This window comes from Chiloscyllium plagiosum, chromosome 17 (genome assembly GCF_004010195.1).
Source record: "Chiloscyllium plagiosum isolate BGI_BamShark_2017 chromosome 17, ASM401019v2, whole genome shotgun sequence".
Classification (NCBI taxonomy): Eukaryota; Metazoa; Chordata; class Chondrichthyes; order Orectolobiformes; family Hemiscylliidae; genus Chiloscyllium; species Chiloscyllium plagiosum.
In genome coordinates, this window is record NC_057726.1 from 34,238,241 (window position 1) to 34,259,644 (window position 21,404).

At 38.6% G+C, this 21,404-nt stretch overlaps 1 protein-coding gene across 1 annotated transcript in view; it reads right to left on the reverse strand.

Annotated features, from left to right (window-relative positions):
• ankrd27 (ankyrin repeat domain 27 (VPS9 domain)) overlaps window positions 1–21,404 on the reverse strand; it is a 61,798-nt gene that overhangs the window by 33,249 nt on the left and 7,145 nt on the right. The window contains exons 4-12 of the mRNA XM_043707526.1: window positions 20,603–20,695; window positions 14,039–14,166; window positions 8,028–8,110; window positions 7,693–7,808; window positions 7,183–7,275; window positions 4,281–4,478; window positions 2,766–2,825; window positions 2,413–2,532; window positions 910–954 (exon numbers count right to left, since the gene is read on the reverse strand). Of these exons, the coding sequence (XP_043563461.1) occupies window positions 910–954; window positions 2,413–2,532; window positions 2,766–2,825; window positions 4,281–4,478; window positions 7,183–7,275; window positions 7,693–7,808; window positions 8,028–8,110; window positions 14,039–14,166; window positions 20,603–20,695 (936 nt within the window). The remainder of the gene's footprint in view (window positions 1–909; window positions 955–2,412; window positions 2,533–2,765; window positions 2,826–4,280; window positions 4,479–7,182; window positions 7,276–7,692; window positions 7,809–8,027; window positions 8,111–14,038; window positions 14,167–20,602; window positions 20,696–21,404) is intronic.

Consider the following 21,404-nt stretch of genomic DNA (forward strand, 5'->3'; position numbering starts at 1 on the left):
AGGACATAGGTTTAGGGTGAGGGGGGGGGAAAAGATATAAAAGAGACCTAAGGGGCAACCTTTTCACGCAGAGGGTGGTACATGTATGGAATGAGCTGCCAGAGGAAGTGGTGGAGGCTGGTACAATTGCAACATTTAAGAGGCATTTGGATGGGAATATGAATGAATATGAATATGAATATGAATATGAATATGTATATGAATAGGAAGGGTTTGGAAGGATATGGGCCAGGTGGGACTAGATTGGGTTGGGATATCTGTTCTACATGGACAAGTTGGACCGAAGGGTCTGTTTCTGTGTTGTACACCTCGATGGCTATGTGCTTGCACAACAACACACCAACTATATGCCAGTGCCGTACATTATCACAATTAACAAGACAGTTCCTCTAAAATACCCAGAGTTTCATATTCTGATTGAAATGTTTCTAAAACGTCCACTTCATTATAATCCTAAAAAACATTGCTTCAGATCTTGAGAATTAGAATGCAAACCAAATAAAAATAAAGCAAAACACTTCAAGTCTGTTTTCCTTTATATTATTCGAGCCCGTACATTAAAACTTTATGGTGTAAAATCAAAAATCTATTTTAAAACAGTATAAAATTTTAAAATCAGATAGGTCTTCAAATATTTTCCAAACTATATTTTACATCAGTTCCTTAAAAGTATAGATGATGATGTTTGTATCCAATCAAATACAGTTTACCTTGTACATATGAATGCAAGGTCTATTCATAAAATGAAAAACAAATGAAAAGCATACATAAAATCACAAAACCTATGATTCAAGTGTCAGTATTTACTTGGCAATTTGCCAAGATTAAAGACAATTAAAAATCAAAGAAACCACATATCTATCCCTTCAAGTAATTTAAATAGGTCCAGTTTTGACTGACTGTACTTACCATTTCTACATCTCCATCAGCGACAGCACGCAATAATTTTTCCACCTGCAATAAAATTGCAACAGCTAAGCTCCTTTTTTTAAAAGAGGAATGGAAGAGAAAGGATTATCTGCTTTACTGCAATGCTTTGTAGCACTTCTATCCTCGGATCAGCAGGAATTATAAAGATGTTGAAATTAGAGTCAAGATTTTTTTAAAATCCACTTTGTAACTGTGTGCAGGCTTGACATGACAGCTTTGCTTTCAAATACCATATTAGCAAAGTTTTTGTGTGACAATATAAATAAAACAAAGATTAACCCTTGAAACATTTGTGTTTGTATTGTCCAGCAGAAATCCGATAATAAAAACTTCTGTAATTTACTTGGAAGCTAAATAATTTTACATTTATTATCAGTCTTATCATTAAAACATTCACTTATTCTTATAAATGCCATTACTAGACATTGTTGATAAGTTAATAGCTCATTACAAACTCATCCAGGGTTATTAGGGATGAGCAGTAGACGCTTCTTGAGTCAATGACATGCATATCCTATGTATTTTTTTTTTAAATTCTAAACAGTAAGATTATTCTGAGTCTGCACCTGCTCCACCTTTAATGTGATACCTGGGAGCAACCAGCCTTGTGGCTAGAGATAACAAGATAATAAAGCACGTTGTAAAAATTTGCATCACTGATCTGCCTCTTTGGTTAAGAAAGTGAATTTATAGGTAAAATTAATTTTAAAAATTGTAATGGCTCCAGTACAGAGCTTAGATACTCACTCATTAATCTACCTAATGCAATGTAGGTAACGTACTGTATATTTATAACTTTAAAATGACATTTTAAAACACATCGACCTGGACCCAATATACCAACCACTACAGCGGATAGCTGAAACTGACAACCGGAAGCGGCAGGGACAGACCACTATAAACACCGGAGGAAACATCAAAGAAGCGCTTCGCAGGAGGCTCCCAAGCACTGATGATGTCGCCTAGCCAGGGGACGAAACGTTTGCAACAAAAACTTCCAGCTCGGCAAATAGAACCACAACAACATTTTTAAAAGCTTTAAATTTTGTATAAGTTATGCAGAAGTCAAATGCAAGGAAGACAAGAAATGACATCAAAGAATTTTGATTTTAGCAGTAAAACAAACTTAGAAAGTCAAAGTTAAAAATGTGGCAAAACCACTGGCTGAAAAATATTTTTCAGTTGAGGCATCAATTTGGTAGATCACTGATGATACGTATGCCAATTTAAATGTTATTCTGCAGTATACAAACTGATTACATGTTGGAGCAGTGAAATAATTTTTTTATCTAGCAGTGTGGAACATTCCCACATCAAATTGGGATCTTTGCAAATATGTAGAAAAATCGAATTAACATGGTCTAATTGCTGCTAAAACAATGCAGTGCAATTTGTTTAGTCAAATCTTTAAATTTAGAGGCAGAAGATATAAGAATGCGTGGATAAATGATCTACAATAGGGCAAGATAAAACATCTTTCACCTCTTTGTATTTGACTTTATCTTCTTCAGGCTTCATTTCAACTGATACAGTGGAGACCGTTGACAGAAATGATTTCTGACTACCAGCATCAGTGGAAGGCTGAGTGGATCTACCATTCGACTACAGAAAACAATAGTTAAGTTAGGACAAGTAAAATCAATACTAGTAAATTACTAAAAGTTTAATACTAAAATCTGAAGGCTTTGAGAAAAAAAAGGTACACAACATGATATTGAAAGACAACAAAATATGTAAGTGCATTTAACATTCTAACAAAATACCTGTATACTCGACTGTTTTTACATTTAAAGAAAAGCAGCACATTAGACAGACAACTTCACATTAGTAGTTACCTCTGGCATGCTCTGTCGCCGGTCATGGTCAAAATAGGTAATTTCCAGCAAATCTAATATCTAAGAGCAGAGACCAATATTTTTCTTTAACAAAGTTTCAATATCAACTGACAAAATTATTTCATTCAGTCTGTAGATACAAATGCTTAGGTTCAAAATGAAAATTTCTTTAAACTTTTACTGCACAAGTCAAAAGGTTAACATGAATCAGCAACACAACATATTGTGATGTTCCTCCTAACCATTCACCTTGTTTTTACTCTTCCTAATTTTGACAATTTTCATTTTTGAATTTCTGGACTTTTCTTGACTCATGCTTATAATCTCGCCTAAACTGCGACATCAGATGGTCAAGTGAGCTTTCTTGCAAAATTGTCCCCATAAAAACCGAAAGAACTGCAGATGTTACAAATCAGAAACAAAAACAGAAGCTGTTGGAAAAGTTCAGCAGGTCTGGCAGCATCTGTGAAGAGAAATCAGAGTAAACGTTTCAGGTCTGGTGACTGTTCTGAGGATGCTGCAGAAATACTGAGCTTTTCCAGCAACTTCTATTCTTGTTGCTACCATATCTTCTACTTTTAGTAAAGATAACAAGACATTTAATGAAATTACTCCTGACTGGCTTTCTTTTAGCACAAGATTGAAATTGTGAAGATTTTTAGATTGCGAACTGCAAAGAGCACAAAGTTTTGATCTTTTTCTCTCCATAAGGTAGTTACTGCCTAGGACATAGTACTATTTAATATTAAAAGGTTCAACTTTAAAGATTTGACAAACAAATAATGACCATCATATCTCATTTTATGAAGAGATTTTACTCAATGATAACTAAAGATAAAATTAAAATTATTTTGCTGCTTTGTGAAGAGAATTCACATACAGCTTTAGATAGAATGTTTTTTTCTTATTTACACACTTGGCAGTTATTTTTGTAAATAGCGCTCAACTAATAAACTGCTGAGAGATAATCTGGTGCCTGATAAAAAGTTGAAGCATTTAATCTGTTGAAGCATTTAAGTTACTTTAAAAAAATGTGGTTCTCAAATGCTTACATGGGCAATACACAAACTGTTCCATCCCTTCCTTCATTTTGGGAAGAAAGATGTAATTAACGGCGAAAGATTAAATTAACGGCAAAAGAGAAATGTCAATGTCAATATGTATTGTTAAACATCAATACATAGGTCAATCTGAAATACAATTTGAATACAGGATTATTTCCTTTCCAGCAGCAAAGCTTTGTGATTATGGAACTTCAGAAGTGCTGACTGCATACTTGTGCCTTCTAATTCAATTTTAACCACATGATTACTAATATTATTGTGAATGTGGATAGTTACGTACAGCAACCTATTTTTCAAGATTGAATCCTACGTAAAATTCAGCTTCTTTTTATTCATTATCTACAGCAATGCCTGCTTCTTTTTCTAAATGTTTAACATAAACAATGTGATCTTACAATATGTATTGTTAAACATCAACACATAGGTCAATATGAAGTTTAGCCTATATCACCTTAGAATTGAGTGCACATTGCAAAGGTGTTTCTTTCATTTTGTTCGGAATTTCATTACTAGCACCATTCTCCAGCAACACTTGAATGATGCCATCATAACCCCATCGTGCAGCAATGTGGAGAGGTGTATCACCTTTGTCATTTGTCATGTTTAATTTGCAGGTATTTAAATGGTAATACACCAGTGCTTTGACACACTACAAAAGAACAAAAATAAACAATTTAGTTTCATGGAAAGAGCAAACAGTGTATATTCACATCTTCAATTCTAATTCTTATTCTATGTGAATAGTTTTGGAAGGTCACCTCCAAAAGGAAATTTTAAAGAAGTCTGTAATAATTACAAGGAGCAGGAAAATCGACATTTCGGGCATGAGCCCTTCTCCTCCTCCTTGGATGCTGCCTGACCTGCTGCGCTTTTCCAGTAACACATTTTCAGCTCTGATCTCCAGCATCTGCAGTCCTCACTTTCTCCTGTAATAATTACAGTAAACTTTCCAGAGTTTCAATTATGTTCCCTTACCATTAGAAAGCTATATTGATAAATTCATCATTACATTATAGGTTATGAACTGTTTATTGATTAGCACATCCTGAAAAACAGCTGCGAGGAGTCTTTTTTTAAGAAATCAAAATTTAGTTAAGAGATAACACTATGCTGAAGAGGCTAAATATTTTCCAATTTCAGGTGTTAGCTCTTCAAAGTGAAACAAGTGAAAGTACCAACACGAAAATGATGATTTGGCCTTGTATTCATTTGCTGATTGTGAAAGCTTGCTGTGTACAATCGTACTGACATATTTCCTGCATTACAACAATGGCTAAACTTCACATGCATTTAATAGGTTGTAAAATGGCTTGGCTTGGAATATCCTTCCATATAATTGCAAGTCATTTATCTTCTTTATTTGTGAGTAAACCTTTTGACTAATGGCAAAAAAATACATGGACAAAAGTATCCTGAAGAAGGGTTTTTGCCCGAAATGTTGATTTTGCTGTTTCTCGAATGCTGCCTGACCTGTGCTTTTCCAGCACCACTCTAAATCTTCAGCATCTGCAGTACCCACTTTCGCCTAAAAGACACATTGCTCAAATAGTATTTCAAATCACTTTTACAAACTATGTCCTGTTCACTGTTATTGTAACTAGGAAAAGGTTTGTATGTGTGCTGAAGATTGGGGGGAGGGGAGTGGGGTGTTGGGATGAGAGTAGCAATGATAGGTGGAGATGGAACCCAGAGAGAGAGAGAAAAACATTTGGGCAGATAAAAGAATGGGTAACAGTCAGCTTCAGAGAATGAATGGCTGCTAATAGGGACTACTGGTCGCTGGGTAGCTGACAATGGGTTGTTTGTGGCAGCAGCCACAAACTTGTGACAAGTTCTGGTGTGTGGGGGTTGGGGGAAGGACATGGGAAACAGTGCTCAGGCTGAACTCAGTAAGGAGTCCTGAAGGCTGCACAGTCCCCAAGCAGAAAGTGAGATGCTGTTCTTCCAGCTAATGCATACATAACAACCTTTTCCCAGCTGCAATCAATTCTGAAGGTCAGTCAGTGGACCCGACACATTGACTCTGCTTTCTCTGCACAGATGTTGCCAGACCTACTGCATTTTTCCAGCAATTTCTGTTATTATTCAACTATTAGACTGGATAGTCATTAGCAGCTCTGTATCCCTGTGCTGTTACATATGTATCTAAGACCCAATAGACCAACAGCATCATGGCTTAGGAAACCAGCAAGGGGACATATTTAGTTTGCTGAATTTGATTTTCGTTACTGTGCTCTTCTCCACCATTCACTCGGTGAGTACTCTGGCCATTCTAAACCTGCACGTTAAAATACCATGGAAAGCACAAGCTGGCAAATTTTCATATTCCTGGAAATATGCATTGGGTTCTCTGATCTCTGCTAACAGAATAGAAAGGAGATGCCAATAGAGGACTAAATGCTATCAGCTATAATTCCTGCTTTTGATCAGTAGCTAAACTTAGATCTGGGATAATTCAAACAGAACTCAGCCAGTGGCACCAGTTGCTGGACCAAAGAGACAAGAGGACAGAATGGGAGATACAGGGGCTAGCCTGATGCTGATGTGAAGCAAATTGAGGTGACACTTTTTAAACATACCACAATCAACAATGTAGTAGAAATTTACTCAAGACACTCAGAAGGTCAAATCGCATCCTAAGCCAATGCCATTTCTATAAAGCCCTCCAAGCCTATCATTTCCCACCCAAACAAGTTTCCTATTTTCCTTTGTTCCTCCATTGGTAGTTGTACCTTTGGAGTATGGGCCCAACATCTGAATTTCCTCCTTAAATTCCTCCTCGTACCAGCTTACTCTGCTCCTCTAAGATCTTCGTTAAAATCTATTTTGACAGCGCATTTAGCCAGCTAGCTTCTGGCTTAGTGTCCATTACTTTATTTCACCTATGTGAAATGCATTGAGACTAAAGGAAAATAAATGGTGTTCATTTACGTACCACCTTTTAGAGTCTTAAGATATCTAAAAGCACTTTACAATGAACGAAGCACTTTAGAAGTGATGTCACTGGTGCAATGTAGGATGCTTTGCTATATTAAAAGTATTAGATAAATCCAAGCTTGCTATTATCGATATTGTTAAGCATTTAGCTACAGAAAGCTCATTGCAAGGTCAAAAACTAGATGAGGAGTTACAGAAGCAAACATGGGACACCTTGGAGAGTCCGTTAAGAGGAAGGAGACCAGTGGGAATGCAATGTGGACAGACTAAGAGATGAGGCTACATTATGGAATACTGTGGGTGTGGGAGTATAATAAAACAAATGGTCAAGTTATATTCCTGGAATAAGATTTACAGCACCTTTATATTAAAAAAAGCTACATATTGTACAGAATTCAACTTGTATGAAAACTTACATCTTCATGACCATGCATGCAAGCCAAATGAAGTGGAGTATTGCCATTATTATCTTGAGCTTCAGTGCTAGCCTTGTAATCCAGAAGAAGCAACTAAATATTTAAAAGAAAGGTATCAAAATCGGTCTGCAACTTAAAGTGATTCAGTAAAACTAGCATGTGAGACATCAAAAATACATTTTTTTTTTAAGTTACATGTAAAATGAGACATTATTTGAGCAGAAATAATCTGCAGTTAATTCCTTTCTTCTGTCAGCAGGTAATGGACACTGATTCAAACACTGCAGTACTACTTTTTATCCTGAGCACACTGGTGGAAACATGGTACTTTGCCTCATATCTACTATATTACATAATTACCAAAATAGTTGTTTCAGAGACAATTAGTTTTCCTGTCAAACACTTAGAAAATTCTCCAGTAACTGGGAAGTGTTCTCTTTTACTTAAAATAAAAGATTACAGTCAATCAGCTTTCAGGAATGCTTTGAAACTTGACTTGGATTTACTTACAGTCACATTTTGATACCCTTTCTGACAGCATAGGTGAAGTGGGGTGGACCCATGATAGTCTGTAGCATTAACTGCACTTCCTTTTTCAACCAATAGGTCAATTAATGCTGCTTGGCCTGGAGGATAAAATACTGGTGTCAACTATTCATTTAAAAAAAAAACATTTCATCAGAACTATTCTAAAAGCACCAAATTAACAAGCTGCCCTTTGTGCAGTTCTCTACATATTTTAATTTACGCATTAAAGTGAGAGAATAATTCTAAGCGTAATGATTTAAAAAGACTCAAGATACTTAGATGTAGAAACCTGATCTTTGCACAAATGCAATGCTTACCACAGAAAGCAGCTACATGCAATGGTGTATAACCCCGGTCGTCTCTAGAGCATGGTGTGACAATAGATGGGTCATTCAATCGTCTACAAAATAAAAAAAGTCACCAGACACTGCAATCAATTAAACAAACACATACAGGTATTTTAAAATAACCAAATCAGCCAACTAGCTGACGCAGGAAAAAAAAACAAACTTGCTCATGTAATAATGACATCTCTCAGAAGGTTGCATGCACATAATCAAAATTGCAGGTTGGACATACTCCACAGACTTTAAATACCCTTTGGCATTATCTGTACATAGTCACCTTGAAAAAGGATGCAGACTGGATTATACATCAGTTTCAGCTCTGTTAAAACAGCTAGTTCCAGCACCCCCCTCAAATTCTAGCTGGAGCATACTAAGAGATAAATTAATGAATGCTTTGCAGGAGAATTAAATATTACTGCTAAAGCAATTTTAAATTCATTTTTGCAGCTTTCCTGTCAAGCATTTGTTAAGAGCAGTACAATTCTTTGAACATTAAAGACTTACCTTCTTAACTATTAGTCCTGTTCTGTTTTTTGTTGACAATCCAAGCTCAATCCATAACTGTCCATTTCACCCTTCTTCCTTTCTTTTATTTTAGTCCATTTAAACATGTCCCCTTCCCCTTGCTTAACGCAATCATGCCAGCTTTCCTTTTCTCCCCATCTCTAATCCAATTCATCACTGTTCCTCTGCTTGCCTACCCTCCTTCCAGATTCCAGCCTCCCTTATATAAGTTCACAGCAATACTTGGTATCATTCTCAGGAGAACATATGAACATACATGTTGCTGCCTCCTTAAGAGCAGAACAGCCTTTACTGCACCCAAGTGCATTCAGGAGGATACAATGACAAGTTCAAGTTGGCACCTATTGAAACTAGGAACCATACAATATGGTGAATAGCCTTATGTCCAGCTCAAAATAACGAGAATTCAAAAGTTCCTACCTATGCAGAAGAGTCCTAACTGGTTCAGTCAGTGATTTTTTTATGCTTTTTACAGCCCAATAAAACAGAAATGAACAACAAATAACTTATAATCACATGGAAATCATAGGGACCAGAAGTTCAATAGGAACCTGTATAGAACATGTTATGATGACAGAGGAACCCCAAAATACTCACAGACATATTAAGTTTTCTTTTATAATAATTTAAAACAAGGGGATACAGCCAAAATACTACCGGTGAAATTAAGTGGGTACCTGCAGAACTAGATCTTAAAATCTATTGTCAGGTGTGACATTCTAAGCTGGAAAAGCACAACAGGTCAGACAGCAGTTACAAAAAGTGGAATGCACTACCAACTGAATTGTAATTCCATGCAAGTTATCTCAAACTATGAATATGATGGTAGAAAAGACTACAGTCTGAGAGATTTTTGGGTCTTCCCCTTTCAAAGGATTTAAGGGTTAAAAGCTAGTTCAATCAGGTCTGTCTGTGTTAATGGAAGGAGGTGTGCTAGGAGAAGCAATGACATTGTGACAACGTCCAAGGGCTTGTAAACCAACAACGTCCTAGCAAAGAACCTGAAATCAACTAAGCAACTATCAATGTGCCATTATCGCCTCTTGTCAAAGAACACAGAGGTGGCCTTTCATTGTTTTTTTGAGTACATTTCCCATTTGCTTGTATGTGAGGTGTATTATTATTTCCTTTCACATTTAACAATTAAAAAGCTCTTCTGTTAACCTAGGGAAACCTGGTTATATTGGCTCTTTTAAAAGCAAATCAATTTGGTTCAAGAGGAAGGTATTCACAAGGAAGAGGACACTTTGTGGATTAACCTTGTTGTGAACATCCGAGGGTCACATATATAAAGAAGGGAACCTGACAACTTGGGGTATTCTATTTACTTTAGTTCATGGCTGAACTACAGACTGCACTGGCTTGACCAGCATTTATTGCCCAATCTAATTTCCTTTGGGAAGGTGGTGGTGCACTGTCGTCTTGAACCACTGCAGTTCAGTTGGCTGAAGTACATTCAGTGTGGTTATGGAGGGAGTTACAGAATTTGACCTTGTGACACTGAAGGAATGAGGATATACTATCCAGTCAGGATAGTGAATGGCTTGGAAAGGAATTTGTAGGTGATGGCACCCTCTTTTATCTGCTGCCCTCATCTTTTAAGAGGATAGTGGGGTCAAAGGATCAACTGTGAATTTCTGCAGTGTATCTTGTAGATGGTACACACTGATACCACCTCATCTTGGTAGTGGAGAGAGTGCTGTCAATCAAATGGGTTGTATTGTCCTGGATGGTGTCAAGGTTCCAAACATCAATGAAGCTGCAACCATCTAGGCAAGTAGAAAGTATAGAAACATATGAATCAAGAGCAGGAGTAGGCCATTTAGTTCCTCCAGCCTTCTCTGCTATTCAATAAGGTCATGGCTGATCTGACTAACCTCAAATCCACATTCCTACCTACCCCATAACCTTTTTACCCACGGCTCAACAAGAATTTACCTACAGCTGCCTCAAAAACATTCGAGGATTCTGCTTCCACCACCTTTCCATGAAACAGCTCCAAATACTCAGGACTTTGAAGAGTTGTACTTATTCTATATTTTAAAATGGCAACTCATTTTAAAACAGTGATACCCTAGTTCTAGATTCTGCCATTACATTAAACATCCTTTCCACGTATGTCCTGTTAAAACCCTTCAAGATTTTATATACCTCATTCAAATCACCTTTAAATTTGTCCAATCCGACCTTTTGCCATGTAGACAGTAGACAGACTTGGAGTCATGAGTTGAGTTACTCACTGCACGATTCTTAGCCTCTGACTTGATCACATGGCCACAATATTTAAATGGCTAGCCCAGTTCATTTTCTGGTCAATGATAACTCCTTAGGGTATAAGTAGTGGGGGATTTAGGGATGGTAATGCCACGGAACATCAAAAGGAGGATAGTTAGATTCAGTCTGTTGGAGATGTCTGGCATGAATGTTTTTTGCCAATTGTCAGCCAAAGCCTGGATACTGTCCAGATCTTCTGCATTTGAACATGCACTAATGCATAATGTTCACAATCATTGGTGAACATCCCACCTCTGACCTTGTGATGGAGGGAAGATCATTGATGAAGCAGCTGAAGGTGGTTTGCCAAAGGACACTACAGAAGGAATTCCTGCAGAAATGCCTTGAAGCTGAATAACTGACTGCAGTCAATGCTAAGGATTCAAAGGACAACTCCTTTCCTGACTCCATACTACTATGTCGCCAGCCTGACAGCTCTGTCATACCAACGGAACAAAATATAATGGTGTTTTTGAGACACTCAGTAAGATGTGATTCCATGACTATAGCTGCACTATGTTGTTGCTTGATTAATCCATTACATAGCTCTCCCAAATTTGGCACTAGCCCCCAGACATTACTGAGGAGGAATTGGCTGTTGCGCGTGGTCCACCTGGCTTCTTTTCTTTCATATACTGTAAAGAATTGGGGAATCTTATCTACAGTCTGGTTTCAATTATGTCCATTGGTAAATAAATCTCCACTAACTTATGTTCAACAGTATAGTCATGGCTAGATTCAAACTGGTGCTTTCTCCTCTCTTGCATGTGCTGAAATCCTGACCACAACAAGGAATTTGAATTTGACCTTTACAGCCTTAATCCCCACAGGATTAGTACCAGATGATTGGAGGGAGGTGAATGTTGTCCCTCTGTTCAAGGAAGGGAACAGGGAAATCCCTGGGAATTACAGACCAGTCAGTCAGTCATAGAGCCATAGAGATGTACTGCATGGAAACAGACCCTTCGGTCCAACCTGTCCACGCCGACCAGATATCCCAACTCAATCTAGTCCCACCTGCCAGCACCTGGCCCATATCCCTCCAAACCCTTCCTATTCATATACCCATCCAAATGCCTTTTAAATGTTGCAATTGTATCAGCCTCCACCTCGTCCTCTGGCAGCTCATTCCATACACGTACCACCCTCTGCATGAAAACGTTGCCTCTTGGGTTTCTTTTATATCAATCTTTCCTCTCACCCTAAACCTATGCCCTCTAGTTCTAGACTCCCCGACCCCAGGGAAAAAAAAAACTTTGCCTAATTATCCTATCCATTTTGTAAACCTCTATAAAGTCACCCCTCAGCCTCCAACGCTCCAGGAAAACAGCCCCAGCTTGTTCAGCCTCTCCCTGTAGCTCAACCCTGGCAACATCCTTGTAAATCTGTGGTATGAAACGTACTGGAAAGAATTCTAAGAGATTGAGGATTTGTGACTATTTGCAAAAACAGTTTGATTAAAGATAGTCAGCATGGCTTTGAGAGGGGCAGGTCATACCTCAAGCCTTATTGAGTTCTATGAGGATGTATTCAGACAAGTTGACTAAGGTCAAGCAGTGGATGTGGTGAATAGATTTCAATAAGGCATTTGATAAGATTCCCCAGGGTAGGCTCATTCAGAAAGTCAGGAAGTATGGGATACAGGGAGATTTGCCTGTCTGGACACAGAATTAGCTGACTGAAAGAAGACAGCAAGTGGTAGTGGATAGAAAGTATTCCGCCTGGAAGTCGGTGACCAGTGGTGTCCCACAGGGAAACGTTAGAGGGCCTCTGCTCCTTGTAGGTTTTATAAATGACTTGGATGAAGGAGTGAAAGAGTGGGCTAGTAAGTTTGCTTACTAAGGTCAGTGGTGTTGTAAATAGTGTCGAGGGCTGTTGCAGGCAACAAGACATTGACAGGATGCAGAGCTGGACTGAGAAGTGGCAGGTGGAGTTCAATCTGGATAAATGCGAAGTGATTCATTTTGGAAGGTCAAATTTGAATGCTGAATACAGGGTTAAAGACAGGATTCTAGGCAGTTTGGAGGAACTGCGAGATCTTGGGGTCCACTTGCATAGTTCCCTCAAAGTTGATAGGGTTGTTAAGACGACGTATGGAGCTTTGGCTTTCATTCACAGGGGGATTGAGTTTAAGAGCAGCTCTGCAAAACCCTGGTTAGACCACATTTGGAATAGTGTGTCCAGTTCTGGTCACCTCAGTATAGGAAGGATGTAGATGCTTTAGAGTGGGTGCAGAAGAGATTTACAAGAACGCTGCCTAGATTCGAGGGCTTGTCTTACGAAGAGAGGTTGAGTGAGCTAGGGCTTTTCACATTGGAGAGAAGTGACTTGATGGAGGTGTACAAGGTAATGAGAGGCATAGATAGGAATTGATATCCAGAGGTTTTACACTCCAGGGCAGAAATGGTTGTCACGAGGGGTCATAATTATAAGGTAATTGGAGGAAGATATTGAGGAGAGGTCAGAGATAGGTTCTTTACGCAGTGTGTAGGGAGGACGTGGAATGCACTGCCAATGGTGGTAGCAGAGACAGAGACATTAGAGACATTTGAGGCAACTGCTGGAAAATCATACGGATGGCAGTAAATTGAGGTGTGTGTAGGTTTGGTTGATCTTAAATTAAGATAAATGTGCAGCACAACATCATGGGCTGAAGGACCTGCACTGGTCTACATTCTATGTTTTTAAATGTATCCATGAAGAATTTTGTTGAGACATACCAGACTCGTCAGTGCTCTGACCAAGGTCACCACACTAGAACATCTGTCTGCCAAGGCTACATGATCTGCTGAGCATTTCAGCATTGGCTGTTTTTGATTTACTCCCGAGTACTTTCCTGGCAAATGACTCCAATTAAATATCACCACCCAGAGAGCCTTACTGAAAGGTAACAATGTGGAATGAGCTCTTAAGCAATCAAGCTTCATATATAAAAAAGTAACTTTATTCTTACATTACATTCTTGATGTTAACACAAATTAGATTACTATTAAGGAATTGGCATCCTAATTTTACGATTGGGAAGATAGCAAGTGGTGTATCAAAATATTGTCACCAAATCTCTTAACATCATACCTGGACTAGGATACCATCGAGATATTTGTATTTTTAATTTGAAAAGACATTATAATATGTTGACCAAATATCAGTAAGCTTCTCCAATTATTTAATCACCACCTTACCCTGATACAAGTTTTTCGCAGCTATCACAGAAACAGAGGGGATGGCACATCTTTTGAACACTGTCTTCGTCAGCTTCACCTTGACTTAACAATGCTTCCACATCTGCTTGATTACCAGCTGCAATATGCTGCAACACAAAATCAAAAACTTTGCAGAGTATGGAAACAATCCATGAAATCTCACCTTTTATTTTCATTATTTTACTCCCCTCCAAACAACGTAATGCATGTCCTCTGGTGAAAGGAAAAAAAAGCCAGCCATTGTGTTTTCAGATCTCTGCTTGTTTGTGATCATGCCCTTCTCTGGCTTGGTATCTACAGTTCCATGAGAATGTTTGAAGTGCCTTCAGCCATTTTACTAAATTAAAAAAAGTGTTTGAAATGTTGCATGCTTGCTATTCCAGTTAACGAAAGGGTTTAACTGGTCTTATTTCCTTGAAGGGAATAACCTGCCTTAGCTGAATGCTGGAGTAGAACAGCTGATTGAAAATAAACAAACATTCATCGTATGAAAAACCATATCTACAATGAAGCAGTAATACTACAGGAGGAGTCCATGTTAGCTACAAATGATAAACGTAGAACCGAAGACCAGCTGGTGAAAGAATAAATGAAGTGCCTTTAAAGAAAGGTGATCATGTGGAATTAAAAATCCTGAAAGAGGGTAAGGTAGGGCAAACAATCCAGAGCTCTGTAGATGAAGGAAAAAAAAGTGTACAAGTCCTTGGCAAGAAGGATCAAGGAAAACCCTAAAGCTTTCTATAGCTATATCAGGAATAAAAGAATGACTAGACTAAGGTTAGGGCCAATCAAATTGTGGGAAATTGTGTGTGGAGTCCAAGGAGATAGGGGAAGCACTAAATGAATATTTTCATCAGTATTCACACTGGAAAAAGACAACATTGTCGAGGAGAAAACCGAAATACAAGCTACTAGATTAGACAGGATGGAGGTTCACAAAGAGGTGGTGTTAGCAACCCTGGAAAGTGTGAAAATAGACAAGTCAGATGGGATTTATCCTCTGATTTGCTGGGAAGCCAGGGAGGAGATTGCAGAACCTTTGGCTTTGACTTGGATGTCGTAGTTGTCCACAGGAATAGTGCCAGAAGACTGGAGGATAGCAAACGTTGTTCCCTTGTTCAAGAAGGGGAGTACAGACAACTCTGGTAATTGTAGACCAGTGAGCCTTACTTCAGTTTGGATAAAGTGTTGGAAAAAGTTATGAGAGATTGGATTTATCATCATCATCAAGAAAGGAATCAGTTGATTAGGGATAGTCAACAAGGTTTTGAGAAGGGTAGATCATGCCTCACAAACCTTGAGTTATTTGAGAAAGTGACCAAACAGGTGGATGAGGGTAAAGTGGTTGATCTGGTGTACATGGATTTCAGTAAAGCATTTGATAAGGTTCCCCACAGTAGGCTATTGCACAAAATATGGAGGTATGGGATTGAGGGGGATGTAGCAGTTTGGCTAGCTGAAAGAAGACAGAGGATGGTGGCTGATGGGAAATATTCATCCTGGAGTTCAGTTACCAGTAGCATATCGCAAGGATCTGTTTTGGGGCACTGCTGTTTGTCATTTTTATAAATTACCTGGATGAGGGCGTAGAAGGATGGGTTAGTAAATTTGCGGATGACACGAAGGTTGGTGGAGTTATGGATAGTGACGAAGGATGTTGTAGGTTATGGAGGGACATAGACAAGTTGCAGAGCTGGGCTGAGAGGTGGCAATTGGAGTTTAGTGTGGACAACTTGGATTCACTTTGGAAGGAGCAACAGGAATGCAGAGTATCATGCTAATGGTAAGATTCTTGGATGTGTAGATGAATAGAGAGATCATGGTGTTCATGCACACAGATCCCTGAAAGTTGCTTGATAGGACTGTTAAGAAAGCATAGTGTTTTAGCCATTAGCAGTCAAGGGATGGAGTTTCGGAGCCATGCGATCATGTTGCATCTGTACAAAACCCTGGTGTGACTGCACTTTGAGCACTGCGTACACTTATGGTCACCACATAATAGGAAGGATGTGGAAGTTTTGGAAAGGGTTCAGATGAGATTTACTAGGATGTTGCCTGTATGGAGGAAAGGTCTTATGAGGAAAGGCTGAGGGACTGGAGGCTGTTTTTGTTAGAAGGGGCTGAGATGTGACTTAATCGAGACATATAAGATAATCAGAGAGTTAGATAGGGTGGACTTTTTTTCTTGAAATGGTGATGGCTAGCACAAGGGGACATAACTTTAAATTGAGGTGTGACCAATGCCAGAGGTAGTTTCTTTACTCAGGCAGTAGTAGGGCAATGAATGCCCTGTCTGCAATAGTGGACTCACCAATTTTAAGGGCATTTAAATCATCATTGGATAAATATATGGATGAAAATAGAATATTGTAGGTTAGATGGTCTTCCCATTGGTTTCACAGGTCGGCACAGAGGGCCAAAGAGCCTGTATTACACTGTAATGTTCTACGTAGAACATCAAAGAAAGGATGCACATTGAAGATGTCATTTGTGAACCATGCCTCAGAGAATATACAGTAAGTGAAAGTAGTAGTAAAAGTATTCAGGGAAAATTCTGTTTAACGAATTTGAGGTTTTTGATGAGGTAGCAGACAGGGTTAATGAGAGTAATGTAGTTAATGTGTGAATGTACTCTGTAATAAATACTTAGAACATAACAGCGCAGTATAGGCCCTTCGGCCCTCGATATTACGCCGGCCTGTGGAACCAGAAGCCTATCTATCCTACACTATTTCATTTTCACCCTTACAGTTGGAGAGTCTACTACTGTTTCAGGTAGTGTGTTCCATGCCTCTACTACTCAGAGTAAAGAAACCACCTCTGACATCAGTCCTATATAAGCACTGCTGCCTCTCAGTGCCAGAGACCCGGGTTCAATTCCCACCTCAGGCAACTGTCTGTGTGGAGTTTGCACATTCTCCCAGTGTCTGCGTGGGTTTCCTCTGGGTGCTCCGCTTTCCTCCCACCGTCCAAAAATGTGGAGAATTGGCCATGATAAATTACCCATAGTGTTAGGTGAAGGAATAAATGTAGGGGAATGGATCTGGGTGGACCTTTTGGGCCGAAGGGCCTGTTTCCACACCAAGTAATCTAATCTATATCTATCACTCCCCAACTTAAAAAGTTATGTCCCCTTGTGCTACCCATCACCATCCAAGGAAAAAGGCTATCACTATTCATTCTATCTAACTCTGTGATTATCTTATATGTCTCAATTAAGTCACCTCTGAACTTTCTCTCTCGCAAAAACAGCCTTAAGTCTCTCAATCTTTGCTCCATAACAGGCAACATCCTAGTTAATCTTCTCTGAATCCTTTCCAACGCTTCCACATCCTTCCTATTATGTGGAGACCAGAACTGTAGGCAATGCTCCAAGTGCAGCCACACCAGAGTTTTGTACAGCTGCAACCTGACCTCATGGCACCAAAACTCAATCTCTTGACCGCTCAAGGCTAATACACCATATGCCTTCTTAACAACCCTATCAAGTTGGGTGGCAACTTTCAGGGATCTATGTGCATGAACACCATGATCTCTCTACTCATCTACACTGCCAAGAATCTTGCCATTAGTACAGTACTCTGCATTCCTGTTGCTCCTTCCAAAGTGAATCATCTCACGTTTCCACATTAAAGTCCATTTGACACCTCTCAGCCCAGCTTTGCAGCTTATCAATGTTCCCCTGTAACCTGCAACACACTTCGGCACAGTGCACAATTCCCCCGACCTTAGTGTCATCCGCAAATTTACTAACCCATCCCTCTACCCCCTCATCAGTCTGGGTGGAACTAAGAAGCAATGAAGAGCAGAAAACATTAGTAGATACTGTCTTTCAGTGACTTCAATCTCTATACAGACTGGGCAAACATGTGCAGTAACGTGAAGCCAGACGAATTCCTAGAGTATGAACAAGTTGGTTTTTTGGCCAGAACATTGAGGAAACAAGAAGGGAAAAGGCTATCCTACATTTAGACTTGTGCAATGAGAAGAGGTTAATTAATAACCTTACTGAGAGAGATTTTCCAGGAAGAAGTGACCACAATGTGACAGAATTTTTCACTTGGAAAGAAAATAACATGGTCTGAAGCTAGGTATGACCAGCAAGTTGGATGCGACAGATTGGGTAATTCCATTAAAAAGCATGACAGTGGATAGGCAATAGTTAACATTTAATATTAAAGGAGCAAATACATGCACTGAAATAATTATACATTCCTTTCTGGTACAAACATACAGAAGGAACATTGGAAGCAGTTTACAATCAGCAAAGGAGGAGGAGAGAAATTGGGTATGAGAGTAAACTTACAAAGGACAATAGAAGTGGACTGTAACAGCTTCTATAAATTTAGTAAAAAAGAAATTAGTGAATGTCAGTCCCTTACAGCCTGAAATGGAATAATTGATCATTCAGAACAAGGAAATGGTAGAACAATTGAACTATTTTATTTCCATCTTCACCGTAACAATAAGTTGCCAGAAATCCTGGGGAAACAAATGTCTGTTGGGAAGGAGGAACTGAAAGAACTTGGTTTCAGTTTAAAAAAAGACGGAGAAATGAATTGATCTGAAAGCTGATAAATCCTTGTGGTCTGATAATCTATATCCCAGGACAATGAAAAGGAGGAGGCCATAGAGATTACAGATAAATTGGCCATCATCTTCCAAATTCTGTAGATTCTCGAACAGTCAAGACAGACAAGTTGGAAATGTGACTCCAAAAACAAAATAAAATTAAGTAAATAGAGAATCGCGGACTAGTTAGCCTAACATCAGTAAGGAGGTAAAATGCTATTCTAAAAGATACGAAAACAGCACACTTAGAAAATAACAGCAAGATCAGACAAAGCAAACATGAATTTCACAAAAGATAAATAATTTCACAAACCTGGAGTTTGAGGAGAATGGATGAAGGAGCAGAATGGATGAAGGAGAAACAGTGGATGTGGTGTATTTGTATTTTCAGAAAGCTCTTGATTAAATTCTACATAAGAGTTATTATATAAAATTAAAGTACATGGGGTTGATGGTAATATACTGGCATGGATTGGAAATTAATTAGTAGATAGGAAACAGTCAGCAGATATAAATGGATCATTTCAGAGTAGAAGGCAGTGACAAGTGGGCTACTGCAATGTTTTGATCCCAGCTATTCACAATACAGTAATCGTCTCAGTATCTAGCACAAACAGGAAACAGGGGTGTGCATTGCTTAAGAAATATTGCGGCAGCTGGGAGAAATTAAATCTATACTGACACAAGCTGAATGCCTGTTTAAGAAATGAGCAGCCGGGACGATCTGTAAACATGGCTATCCTGACTGCAAAAGGTGATTTTGTCCTTATTGATAACCTAAGTCTTCAACCAATGTTAAGAAGCATCCAATCAATTATTCCTTCCAATAGCTAATACCAGCTAAGTCTCTGTTCTCCAGATCCCAAGTATCCAGAATTCCCCTTCTGAATCTCAGATGCTAGTTGCATGTGAATTCCAGATATTTGTGACCCAGATAACTGAGATGTTATGCACATATATCAATGATTTGAATGAGGAAATTATATTTTCAAATTTGCTGGTGACACAATCAACCACAAATTGAGTGGTGGGGAGGAAGAAGTCATCAATTTAAACAAGTTGAGTGAGTGTGCAGACACATAGCGAATGCAGTACAATGTGCATAGATGTTAAATTGTCCACTTTGTTGGAAAAACAGAACGGCTGAACATTATTTAAATGGTGACAGACAGAGATGCAGATGTACAAAGGGACCTGGGTTTCCATGTACAGTACACAGGTTAGTGAAAGCATGTCGATGCAACAAGCAGTTAAGGCCTTCAGTACAAGTGGATGTGAAAACATGAGCAAGGATACCTTTCTGCAACTGCACAAGGCCTTAGTAAGATTACCTCTGGAATACTGGATGCTGTTTGGTCTGCTTACCTAACTAAAGATATACCTGTCAGAGGAGTGTAGTGAAGGTTCACTAGACTGATCTCTGGGCTGGAGAGACTGGATGTTCACCCTGGCTGGAGAATCTAGGTTAAAGGTCATGGCCTCAGGATACAGAGTGGACCATTTAGAACTGAGAGGAGGAGAAATTTCTTCATTTAGAGGGTAATTAATGTGGAATTCTCTGCTCCATGAAGAGATGGAGACTATGTCACTGAATATATTTAAGGAAGAAAATGGTAGATTTCTAGACCCTAGAAAAATCAAGGGATATGCGAAGCAATATGCTGTTGAGATTGAGAACCAGCCATGATCATACTGGATTAGTGCAGGTTTGCTGTCTTGAATAATCTACTCCTGCTCTTATTTTCTGTCTCTAATATATAGTGCATGATTTTCTCATTAAAAGACTTCAAGTAGCGAGTATGCTGAGACAATGCAATGCATTTTGAACCACAAAAGTTTCACTTTGAATGAGAACTTTGTCAACTTTTAAAAACATGTTTCTAAGCAAAAATGTTTCAGGCTGCTACCATGCAGTTACACAATCACTAAACAGCTCATAACAGAATTGTAAAACAATTCATTCAGATTTACCTCAAACAAGAAATCAATTGGAGTTGCGGACAACTGAGACAGCAAATTCATCCTCTCTCTAAAAAAGACTTTATCATCTAGGTCTCCTGATCCCTAAAATTAAAAGGACGATTTTTAAAACAAGACAATTTGTATTTTAATTTACAAAGTTACATTTTATGTTCTGTAATTCATATAAGATGTAGGGCATATGCACACAACTTAAAAACTGAACAGACATCAAGCTGTTGAAAATACCAAAATATCTTTAAACATTCAAATCCCTCAGAGCATCAAGAAAAGATTTACAACTGGTTATTATGTAAACATATCCTACGGCTCAGTTATTCTGCATATTGACTTGTTTTGCAATCACTATTCAAGTGACAGCATCCACTTATGACCTCAAGAAAAATACAAGCCACCTACAATGAGACAGTGACTTCTGGCATGGGGTTTTTCACCTTGTTGGATGTTACTTTAGTTCTGGGGATCTATAGATATCTGGTAATGGTGATCAAGTGTAGTAAGCAGCCAAACGTACTGAAAAATCATTGCATTTTACTTATTGGTTTGCGGATTGAAAATTTAAAAAAATTAACTTACTGTATAGTTTATAAAGAGGGCAATATAACAGATAAGAATACGATGCAAGTTAAAATAGTAAACATTGACAAAACCAAGGAATTGTCACTTTCCCAATTAGATAATTAGCTTCAGAGTGGTTCTCCAGCGATGGCTATGACTTAGCACATTAGAAGTGTGTTTGAGTTTTTAATAATCAACTAGGCACATCTTTTTTGTGTAACATTACAGTTCAAAA